The sequence below is a fragment of the Centroberyx affinis genome, unplaced genomic scaffold (assembly GCF_046629955.1).
Source record: "Centroberyx affinis isolate AG114_WGS23_722 - 3 ecotype Tasmania unplaced genomic scaffold, CSIRO-AGI_Caff_v1 ptg003958l_1, whole genome shotgun sequence".
NCBI classification, from domain to species: domain Eukaryota; kingdom Metazoa; phylum Chordata; class Actinopteri; order Beryciformes; family Berycidae; genus Centroberyx; species Centroberyx affinis.
In genome coordinates, this window is record NW_027281780.1 from 607652 (window position 1) to 620249 (window position 12598).

The 12598-nt window shown below is 41.5% G+C and overlaps 1 protein-coding gene across 1 annotated transcript in view; it reads right to left on the minus strand.

Annotated features, from left to right (window-relative positions):
• The window catches only part of gpr158a (G protein-coupled receptor 158a), a 67785-nt gene that overhangs the window by 53839 nt on the left and 1348 nt on the right, over positions 1–12598 (minus strand). Inside the window, exon 2 of the mRNA XM_071541845.1 lies at positions 302–407. Within this exon, the coding sequence (XP_071397946.1) occupies positions 302–407 (106 nt within the window). The remainder of the gene's footprint in view (positions 1–301; positions 408–12598) is intronic.

Sequence of the window (12598 nt, forward strand, 5' to 3'; positions counted from 1 at the left end):
ATGGACACTTTTGCAACATAGTAGAATTCATAGAAGATCGATGAATCATGCCTCTGTTCAAAAGATAATGTCTAGTCAAACCAAACACTGAAACACACATCTAGGCTGCAGACACTGGTTGTAAAAGTATCATTAAACAAGAATCACATCACTGTCCATCTATCATGTGACGTACTGATTCAGTGCTTTTCCATTGAGTGCCTCTCAGGCTTTGGAAATGTGACTGAATGCGTGTAGGTAACTGTACGGTTTTATGGAGCGGATCAATCAGCAGCTTGGTCCGTGTGTTCGGCGAACTCACCTCCATAGTGGTCAGGTTGCATCGATGGGTTCCAGCAAACCAGCCGTCAGTGGAGCATTGGTCGATATCAACATCCTGCAGATTGATGTCCACTCGCACCACGCCCCTGCAAGACAGCAAGACGCCATTAACACTGCTGAGGAATTAAGAGTTTCACTGCAAAGTCACATATCTGTCAGTTGATAAAAGTGACACCAACTCATGTAAAAAACAAATTATGGTGTTTCTTAAAAGGACCAAGTACCTTAAGTCCTTGGTTGACAAAATAATACTACTTTATTTTACAGACTGTATTCTCTATATTGAAGGAACTTTGAGTAATGAACTCAGGTAATGTTTTTTTTTTTCCAAAGATAGAGTTTCAGAAATGCACTCTTCAAATAATTTGATGAGCACAACATGGGAAGTAAATCAGACTGTCCTAGCATTAGTTGCATGTTTGCCAGCTATAAGCGCAAATGGAACAAATCTAATTACCAATAATAGCTCACTACTACAACTTAATAATGAATGTAACTGCCAACATACACTTAGCAAGACGCACTACAGTAATGTTACATCCTCAGTAAAGGAATAAGTCCAATTACAACAAAGAAGTAGGTCGGGTTTCCACCAACATATCTCTTATTTCATTCAAGGATCATTAAATCATATTTAAATGTTTTAAACAGGATTTAATTTGAAAACAATGACTCAAGCCCCATGTTTCTATTTGTATAGTTAAAACGTTATGAATGATTATATCTTTGCATATTCAGGCTAGATGATGGAATAAATGTCATTGCTGCCTGTGACCAAAAAGTGATCATTTTCATGCTGCAATACAAATCCAGATATCTATATATAGGATAGTATCTTCTAAACTGTTTATTGCAAGCATACAAAGGGATATGATTGTTTTCAGCTTTTCAACTCATATTTCAATAATACAAACTAATCTTACCTCTGAAAACCAATGAAATAATATGAAAAATGAAATCAAACATGATATAAAAAATGTGCAGTTCAGGAAGGCGTACCCCTTTTTAAATTAACACAAAACAAACGTCCTATAGCTGACATGTTATTTAGTCTGCACTTAAGTTGGCTGCACTTAAGTTAAACTGATTTAGACCTCATCAGTGTCAAACACTAAAGAAACTGAATCTCCTCTACTACAGTTCAGCTGACTGACAGCCTGACAGAGAGACAACGCACTCCAGATGGATGAATGAACACGACGCTCAGCAGTGGTAACTTTGAAAGGAAAAAGTCCCAACTACATTTTGGCCAGTTGAAACATTATGATGAACTTCAATCAACATCAGATCTGATCAGTCTCTCTCTCATTCTGACCATTACTTTCACCTATACTACTAGTATGCATCATTTCTAGTTGATAGCTGCAGAACACAAGACAAACCAGTGGCTGAATATATATGTGTTATGTGTATACAGCACAAACAAGTTGTAGTTTCTTGTAAACACAACCCGAAGGCGATCCAGTTGCATATCTGTTTTATATCCCGTTTGTTTGCTTTATAGATCAATAAACGCAGCAACACATTTCAGACTTGCGCAGTTCAACAAAGATGCCTGAAAATCCTACAGTGTCTTTGCGACCTCGCCACATGTAGATGCTTAACCCTTCTGGCAGCCATAAAAATGGAACAGGGCCTGAGGCTAAGTGCTGTTAGAAAATCTATACTTACTTTAAACAATGTTAGCGCTTTGGTGAAAATGTACTGTACAACAATCCACATAGTAATAGCTGGGGAGAGCGTTGTTTCATGACACCCAGATAATGAACGCGAATGAAAATCAGGAGAGTGCGAGGACCTGAGTGACATTTCTCTGAACCAGCTTTCTGCTGAATTTCTCTTTCTCTCTCTCTCTCTCTCTCTCTCTCTCTCTCTCTCTCTTACACACACACACACACCAGTTGTGTGTAGAACAACTGACACTGACATAAATAGAAAAGAAAACCTGTGTATAGAAGGAAAATCACATGTATACAATGTCAGTATAACTTACAGGCAGAATCAGGACTCTAATCTGCTTAATCAGATAAAAAACATGCAGCTGCTTAACTGACAATGAACTGGTGACTGACCTTTGACTCCTGGGGTGTTTGTTAGAGCTTTGACTATATTTTGTTATAAAATGAATGGGTCTTAAACACAAAATTTGCCTATGTCACCATAAACACACGCTGAGCACTGTCATCAATAACTTTTGTCGATTCCCAATCAATAGAGAAGCTCCAGGATTTGTCTCTTGATGACTGTGTTGCTTTTAACGAGGAGAGACTCGCTTACATTCATGAAGACTGAACTGTAGGAAGGGCAAGTGTCATTTCCGTTTCAGGGTGGATTTTCCCCTTCAAGCTGTACAAGTTCCTACTAGTGACAGTGGGTTAATAAGGCTTCAATTAGAGTGCCACGATCTGTATTATTAATGCATTTTGCCCCCGGTGCCACTTTTTTTAAAGAGCCCGTAGTGGCAAGACACTAACGCAGAACAGTTAATACCTGGGACATGAACAACGCTCTTCACACCTCTCTCCAGTCTTCCTGCAGTTTTGATGAAAGAATGAGTACGAGGTAGGGCTGGGCAATATATCGATATTATATCGATATCGTGATATGAGACTAGATATCTCTTCATCTTAGATTTTGGATATCGTAATATCGTGATATGGCATAAGTGTTGTCTTTTCCTGGTTTTAAAGGCTGCATTACAGTAAAGTGATGTAATTTTCTGAACTTACCAGACTGCTTTAGCTATTATTCTAATTCTATTATTTGCCTTTACCCACTTAGTCATTATATCCACATTACTGATGATTATTTATCAAAAATCTCATTGTGTAAATATTTAATAATTATTTAAATATTTAAAAATATTGTCGCAATATCGATATCGAGGTATTAGCTCAAAAATATTTTGATATTTGATTTTGTCCATATCGCCCAGCCCTAGTACGAGGGATTGACTTTTAGAGATTTTCACATTGGGCCCAACGATGTTTGGGTGCCTAAACTAAACCAAACTGAAAACAAAACACAAGGGAACAACACACCACACTGTGTGTTACAGTATGAGCACGACACATTACACCTGTGTAGTAGAAACACCATAGTTGTGCAGAGCTTAGAGTTAAGCACTATCTCGTCACCTTGTTTATTTCTACTCCAGGTGCAGCCTCGGTGCCTGGATTATCTCTGTTTCAGAGACCTTGCTTGATTAATGCAGATCAGGAAAATTAGCTTTTCTAAACTGTTAATTATTAACACAGCTTACAGTGGAAACTCCACCTGTTCTGTGCTGTGGCAGCACAGTGTTGTTGGAACTAAGAGAATCGCTGAGAAGAGTGTGAGGTCTTAGCCGCTACAGTTGGAGAATCACCAAGCTACTGGTACGTGGATGTTCAGCCTCCCAGTTGGTTGATGCTTGTTTGATTTCTACCGTACTGCCTGGTGTATGAGCGCACACTGGATTTCCCTCATGCAGGGCTCTTAAGGCTCTGCATGGCCTAAAGAGTGCATATTGTAATTTATCTAAACAGTGTGAATTGCAAAAACCATTACACACAAACGAACACAAACTCTTGCAAAAAACAATAATGATTCAACCTATACACAGTTTCTGAAAGCTAATGAAAGTGTAGGAAGGAAGTTAGGAAGTTATGCATTTCACGATACTGGAAGCAGCGGTTTGATTGGAATAAACAGAAGAAGAACTGGGTAGTTAGCATGAGCAGCGATAGCCACCATGGCTGAACAGACAAAGAAAAGAGAAACTCAAAATCAAGACAAAATCCAAAGAAAAAGACGTCACTGTCCCGCCCCCACTGTTTGATTGACAGGTGATCTCTGAGAAGTGCAGTGCAGAAACACCACAGCAATGAGCACTTATCACCAAATATATCACCAAAATAAAAAATAAAAACAACGAGAATCTTGTGGATTGACAATATTTAGAACATGAGGTGAAAAAGCATACTGGCATTATTTAGAGGCCAATATTCCTCCTCTCTCTCTCTCTCTGTCTCTCTTGCTTTCTATTTCTCATACACACACACACACACACACTTACACACATACACAAATATTGCTGGTGTGGCATGTTCTCCAGGTGTATAGGAGCTGGTTTACTACACCGGGCTCCCAGTGGACGCAGGGCGAGTACAACACTCTCTTTGCCTGTACTGCTGTTATTAATAACTGCTGCTACGGTCTTGCCTCGGGGCGAACTGACCTCGCTGTTTTCCATCGCACTGCTGGTTGTTTTGCTGAAAAACTACCTCACTTTCAATCCTCTGTTATGTAATGAGGTAGGAAACACACAAACACAATACTCACAGTCACATGACGTCCATTGGCACACACACACACACACACACAGCATGAAGCGTTAACGTTTGCTTGGGTTAAGCTTGCAAACGCACGCATGAGAGCCTATACAAGAACATACTGTCTGCTTTCCCCCCTTTTTCTTCTACACACACACACACCTCTTTTTTTTTCCTCTGCTTCCGACTCTCCAGGCAATCTTTAGCATCGTAGCCAAAGTGGACATATGGCACATGAAATAGAAAAAAAAAAAAAAAAGAGCATGTGTAGTCGTCTGAAGCCTCCGCATGTCTAAGACGAGGTTTGAAACGGAGGCGGTGAAGTGAATACGAAAGGGAGATATGGCAAAAATCAATGTCGCCATAATCATTTTTGGGATTTTTTTTCAATATCTGTATCACGATATGACTCACGTATGCAAAATCACGCTCAATAATAAAATTCATGTTCATCCCATTGAACCGAATGGTAATGTTAGCTGTGACGTCAAACAAAACTGCAATTTTCAAATAATATTCCTTAAAAAAAGTATATTTTTTGCCCACCCAAAAGTCTTTGGATGTTTGCCTGATGAAGGTCCTATGACTGAAAAGTCGCACTATGCAAGTGTAGAAAGTGTGCGGGATTATATTTCTTTCTAAATAATTCTCCTTAACAAATGTTTCATACCTCATTTTGTTTATAAGTAAAGCTAGCTTGTTATCATCAGTTTAGACAGCAGAATTGTGTGTCACGATATCTATATGATTCTACTGAAAGACGATAAACGATAATATTGAGTTATCGGCGTGATTTGAACATCGCGGCGGCCATCGGGCCCTCGGGCTCGCAGACGGGATTATCACAGAGAGATAGCGGAGCCCTGGGAAAATAGAGCGCTCTCTCTTTTCATCCTCCATTCTTTTGCGGGTCTAAAGGCCAGGCCGGAGAAAGGAGGGGCGTCCCACCGACCGCCGCTCTGCTCTTTTTTGATGGAGCGGTCAGACGGACGGCAGCGCTAATGTTAGCCCCGGCATTATGAAGTCGGCTGATGTAACCCCCTCATCACTGTGGGTAAACCTACGTAATTGCGCATGGCCTACAAAAGGATATTCATCACAACGCGCTCGCCACTAAGTCCTCAGTCTGCCCTCTTTGTTACAAGTCACTCTTTGATGTATTCATGAATGAATACTGAACGTTAGGCCTATATGCTCTGAGCTGTACGTCTCCATTCAGCCTCAGAAAATGGTCTCTGAGATTGATTAGTCCATTTAGCTTCTCTGCACAGCACACAGAGCCGTGCTGCAGTCTGAATTTCAGCTGAGCGTGAAACTGAAAAGACATCTGAAAAAAATTCTACGAGGAGAGATTCATTTTTTTTTTCCTAGAGTTAATTTGATAGCAAATCCATTTCTTTGGCACAATGTTGTGGTAAAACAATGGAGGACATTGAATGGATTATGCCTAATACCAGATCAAGCTCTGAACAAGCTTCTATTCTATTAGCGGCTATTCTAAGCAATCGCTCATGAGACAAAGTGGGCGATGGAGTGTGATGCCATGAGATTGATATAAGCACATGGATGGAGGGGGACTGGAAGTTACTTTAAAGGAGAATACCGGTGTCATTTACAGTTATAGCCAATTTACTATTGTGTACATCTAGGTTACATCTTCCCCAATCATTTAGGAATGCATGATTGTTAAATTTACTTTACGGTGTCACACCTAGCTTGAAATGAACTGCTGTCCCGGCTAATAAAGCTAAAAACAAGGCTGAAAAACCCCAAATAAAAAGACGTGGATGTGACAGTAAAGTTTGTAAGGCGACATGTTTTTGAGGGATTATTTCCTGGAGGAGACTTCCACTTCTCTCTGTGGGAGTCAGGTGACTGACAGGAGGCAGAGCGGAACGTAACGCAGCGCTGATATGAAAACACTCAACTCAACTCGGGCACAAAGAAATAACAGATAAAACAGAAACGCTGACAAAACCAAATTAAGTTTACTGTGTTTCAGTGTTTACTGTGAATGATTATCTAGCTCGGGCAATTTTAAGCGTGTGGAAGTTATTTTTTATACTGTACAACAATTAATGTAATCTAAAGGGAAGAAAACGAAGATAGCGCTGATATCTCCAACTACGACTAATAATGTAAGGGAGAGAGACCTGGATGACTGACACAAACTTTAAGAAAACACGGGTATTATCCTTTAATGTATCCATGTAGCCTGCCCCAGCGTCCCGACAAAAACACACAGCCGTCCTTTTCAGAAGAGCACGGTTCATGCGTTACGTCAAAGAACGATCACAATGCCAGAACTGTGCAGCCTTTCCCGAGGAAAATGTCTCTTATGTGATGGAAATGCATTAAGCCGACAGGACGAGCAGAAGCTAATGTGAGTCTAGCCGCTGGGCAGGATGCCGTCTGCCTACCGATGTCTCCGTGCGACCCGGGTCACTTTATTGAGTTCTGTCGCCGGCCATCAAAAGAGACGGGACGCCCACGACGGACCAAAACTTTTCAAGACCTAGAAATTGCAAAACCCCTTTTCCATAATTTTCCATAATTCCCAGTAAAGCACTCTTATCAGTCGGATACCTCAGTCCCAAGGCCTCCTCTATCATTCCATGGCTCTATTTCTCCCAAACCAGATTACGAAGGGATAAACCTCAGGACATTACAGATATATAATCCTTGGAGGGGAATCTGAATTACACCAGCATCTGGTCTATGATTATTAATATTAACAAAATCACCTGGATTATTCCCATCATTAGTGATATCATCATGAACATAATATCTCTTTACAGCAGCACCATATTGATCCCGGAGAGCCTGGGCAGTTGGCATTCTTATAACGTTGACATTTACTGGCTGAAGGCAGCGTATTGACGAGCCACCTCACTGAGCGGTGGAGTCCCAGTGACATCGACAGAGAGAGAAGGAACATCTTAGGGATCCTTAACACACACCCCCCACACACACACACACACACTTCAGGTTACGCTCTGTGAAAAACCTCAGTGCTATATCTAAATCAAGTGCAATGATAATTTCAACGTTTTTACATCTTCACAGGGCAAAGAAGAAGTCTGTTCTGAACGGATTAAGGCGGTTAAGCTCCCAATCCGCGATACAGTTCTGCAAACTTTTTTCCCGCCACACTACCATAGCGCTGATATCTCCAACTACGACTAATAATGTAAGGGAGAGAGACCTGGATGACTGACACAAACTTAAAAAAAAACACGGGTATTATCCTTTAATGTATCCATGTAGCCAGAAGGGCCGCATGCCTCACTGGACTTGCGTGCAGAGTCGTCCTGCCCCAGCGTCCCGACAGAAACACACAGCCGTCCTTTTCAGAAGAGCACGGTTCACGCGTTACGTCAAAGAACGATCACAATGCCAGAACTGTGCAGCCTTTCCCGAGGAAAATGTCTCTTATGTGATGGAAATGCATTAAGCCGACAGGACGAGCAGAAGCTAATGCGAGTCTAGCCGCTGGGCAGGATGCTGCCTGCCTACCGATGTCTCCGTGCGACCCGGGTCACTTTATTGAGTTCTGTCGCCGGCCATCAAAAGAGACGGGACGCCCACGGCGACGCTGCTGTCAGACAAAGCGGACGACGCCATTTTCTTGAGTGGTTCTGAACTCTTGACGTCCTTGTCATTGAAAACCCTCCTCTGCAAACCGACCGTCAACTCGGAGGATCGTTCGATATTTTGACTTACTGACAAAAGCAAACCTGACAGTTGTGAAGAGATTGCTGTATTTACTGTAGATGTTGACAAGCCACATCAGAACTGAATAGTTCATGAAAACAGATGAAAGATCTTTAATAATCAGTACTTAAGTCCTTGGTATTTCCACTCTTGCCATCTCATAATATCCTAAACAGTTATAACTAATCCTGACAAACATTCATGCAAAAAGCAATATCCTCCTCCAACATTATCCTGATATAGCTTCCCATCCATTTTCCACTTCAAAATATAGATGAAAACTGTAATGATCCTCATGTGGAATATTGTCGCAACATACACTGAATATATAAAACATTAAGGATATTTCCCTGATATGGAATTGCAGCCTCTTTTGCCCAATCCACATCTCAATTGTCTCAAAGTTTCAAAATCCTTCTCTGACTCGTCTGCTGCTCTTTATCTGCATTTCCTACTTTGTGATTGGTTTAGAGACAAATCAATAAGGGATAATGGCTTTTACTTGGATTCACCTCATCAGTGTACTTCATGAAAAGAGTAAGTATCCCTAATATTTTGTAAATTCAGAGTATATCACAATTTTACAGTGGGTCTCCAGCTTCATAAAATGTGTATTTAAGTGTGTACAACAGTTTTCCCTATACTTAAACAGACTTTTTGTTCAATTCCAAAACTTTTCAAGACCTAGAAATTGCACAACTCCTTTTCCATAATTTTCCATAATTTCCAGACCTGTGTAGGAACCCAATAAAGCGCTCTTATCAGTCGGATACCTCAGTCCCAAGGCCTCCTCTATCATTCCATGGCTCTATTTCTCCCAAACCAGATTACGAAGGGATAAACCTAAGGACATTACAGATATATAATCCTTGGAGGGGAATCTGAATTACACCAGCATCTGGTCTATGATTAATATTAACAAAATCACCTGGATTATTCCCATCATTAGTGATATCATCATGAACATAATATCTCTTTACAGCAGCACCATATTGATCCCGGAGAGCCTGGGCAGTTGGCATTCTTATAATGTTGACATTTACTGGATGAAGGCAGCGTATTGACGAGCCACCTCACTGAGCGGTGGAGTCCCAGTGACGTCAACAGAGAGAGAAGGAACACCTTAGGGATCCTTAACACCCCCCCCCCCCCACACACACACACACACACTTCAGGTTACGCTCTGTGAAAAACCTCAGTGCTATATCTAAATCAAGTGCAATGATAATTTCAACGTTTTTACATCTTCACAGGGCAAATAAGAAATCTGTTCTGAACGGATTAAGGCGGTTAAGCTCCCAATCTCCGATACAGTTCTGCAAACTTTTTTCCTGCCACACTACCAGTCAAAAGTTTGGACACACCTGATTGAATGTACTATGTTTTTCATTATCTTAAAGCCATTTTGATCTAAAGGCTTATGCTTAAACGCTTGAACTTTGTTTCTTACACAAATATAAATAGTGAAGTTCATGCCTGTGTATGAATTTCTTTCCAAAGCCTTTGCCTTTCCATCAAGGCAAAGGGCGGCTACTTTAAAGAATCTAAAATATAAAATAGATTCACTTTTTTGGTCACTGCATAATTCCATTTGTGTTATTTCATAGTTTTGATGTATTTGCTATTATTCTAAAATGTGTAAAACAATAAAAATAAAAACAAATGTGGCGAGTCCAAACTGTTGACTGGTAGTGTATCTTTCATCTCAGTTTAGCGGCATCATATTGCTTCTAGCTCGGGGCATTGTGGGGTTTCCTTCCTATCTGTTTCTGGATGGTGTCCATCTCAGCAGATGCTGCTGGCATCTCCCGGCGCTCAAGGCCTCCCACTCAGAAAGACGGCTGGATGTCCCACAGCAGGCAGGCTGTCCAGATACTAGCTGCTTGTACTGCAAAATGGGAAAGCAAAGCCAAGCGGAAATGAAGTGGATTCTGCCATCTAATTAGAACCCACTTGGCCTTTGGAGAAATACGCTGATAAAAAAATATATATTTCCTTAACATTTGGTTGTACTTTTTTAGATAGTTTCAATTAGTTTGCCTTATTATTTGCTGCTGCGACTTCCTGAGTTTCAGCCTCAAAGCAATTAAGGTCCGTGCCGTGAAAGGTCTGTGAGTTTGAACTATGGTGTGTGTGTGTGTGTGTGTGTTCTCCCAACACAGCTGATCCTCTCAGCCTCTCCCTTCATACACCACTGCTTCTCTCCCTCCCTCTCCCTTCCTTCCTCTCCTGCTTATTCTCACTTTGTGTGCATGTTCAAACAGGTTTTTGCACATCTATGTATTTGTGTGTGTGTGTGTGCGTGCACATGTGAATGCGTGTGTGTGTGTGTTTGAAGTGAGAGTGATCTGCCAATTAGGACTGCACCTATCCTCTTGAAGAATGCCTCAGCCTCCAATAGCGGTGTGTACACAATTGCACACACAGACACTCACACTCACACACACACACACACACACTGCACGGTTGAAAACAGTCAGTCCTCTCTGTGTGGTCTAAGCTGCCTCCCCTGTGGCTCTACTGCAGCTGAAGAGAGAAGAGATGAAGTGTGAGAGGTGTGATTTCTTACACCTTCGCTGAAACAACAGGTCGATCTATCACAAACACATGTCCATACACTCCTGCTCCAGCAACTAACACAGCATGGAATAGGTTCACTAGTTGTTTAGCACCTGTGTATTCAGCAAACAAAATGGAGAAACGTGAAAACGGGCTGAGACGGAAAAAGAAATCAACCGAATACGTAAGCATTTCATTTCATTCTGACGCGTAAAACTCAAAACAAGTCAAGAGAAGGCGGTTCAGCATCATCGTCACTCTAAACAGGAAGAGACTGACTGGAGCGTTAAGAGGCTGGAAGCAAGATGGCCCATGCAGGGTTGTTGTTCTACATCTTTCATTATTAATTCATTGTTGTATTGATTGTGTATTCATCTGGAGGGAGAAAACGGAGGAGAGCTGATGTCTGAGGCAGCTATATTAGCGAACGTTTCCCTCCTTTCCTCCCGCTTGTCTTTGCCTGGGTGCTGAGGCTGAGGAGGCGACTGTTAGTTTCATATCAGGCAGTCAAGAAATAAACTAAGATGCCAGAGAGGAGCTATGAATGGGAAAAAGACGGGAGTAGCTGCAAAAGAAAATGTGATTATCAGGAGTGATGATAAACTGGAAAACAAAATGTGACAATGTTGATTTATCCTTATCAACTGTTATCCTGTGGAAGGAAAAGTATTTTATGAATGGGTATTGCTCTTCTTGCTGCAGTACTGGGGGATATTTCTTTTAGTGCCTATGTGGCATTGAATAAGCCACTCCCTAAGGACCTCAAACAATACAAAACACCAACGCGTGTCACACCTCTGCTCTTACAGAGAAGGCCTCAATCGAAATGCGATAAACAGACAATAAAACTGCTGTTCCATTGGCATTTTTTGGCAATGCTTCTCCTGACTATCTAGAATTAATCATATGGTTTCTTTTGGGAGCAACTGTCCAACCAAATTGTTCATCTATTTGTGACTTCAGACTGGAAATATTGTGTTTTGCTGTGAAACTGAGTGCGGTTGTCTAGTATTTATCAGCAGAATATTCAGGTTGATTGACTATTAGAAGTCCTGAGTGGGATCCAAACCGTCCAGCTACTCTGAAAGGCTTTGGGACAACGTAATGTAGCTGCTGGTAGTCTATTACAGTATAATCACTGTAGGTTTTGACTCATTTGCAATCCATGCCTGCCTGTGAGCGACTTGAGTGTATCAATTAAAGATTCATTGAAGGCAGTGCACACAACTAGCGATCTGGATTAAATATTCATTGTGAAGATATCGGTCAGAATCCTATGGAGCCTGACTGTTCCAGAGCTTATCAGGACTGCTATCATAAACACGGCAGATTAGACCTGCAGGTAGAGGCTGAGCAGCAGAGGTGGCTGCAGAACATCAGTTACACAGAAAACACAGACATCAGGCATATTTCAGCATTTCTTCATCTGCTGTCGGCTGCACCTTTGAGTGAGATCGTCTGTCTGTCGTCTCGGTCGGGTTCTGACTCATCACAGCTTTAGCAGCGTCCCTTGAAGGAGGGAGAGAAAGGGGCGCACAACATCTCCCCAGTAGTAAAAGGAGGTGAGCGAGTTTGAAAAATGAATTAGGCCTGTAGCCAGAGGTTTCCACCGCTGCTACATCCAGGGTTATTTTTAGCATCCGGGCGCCTTGTCAGACTGGAGGAGAGAAGAAAACCCCTTAGTATAACGA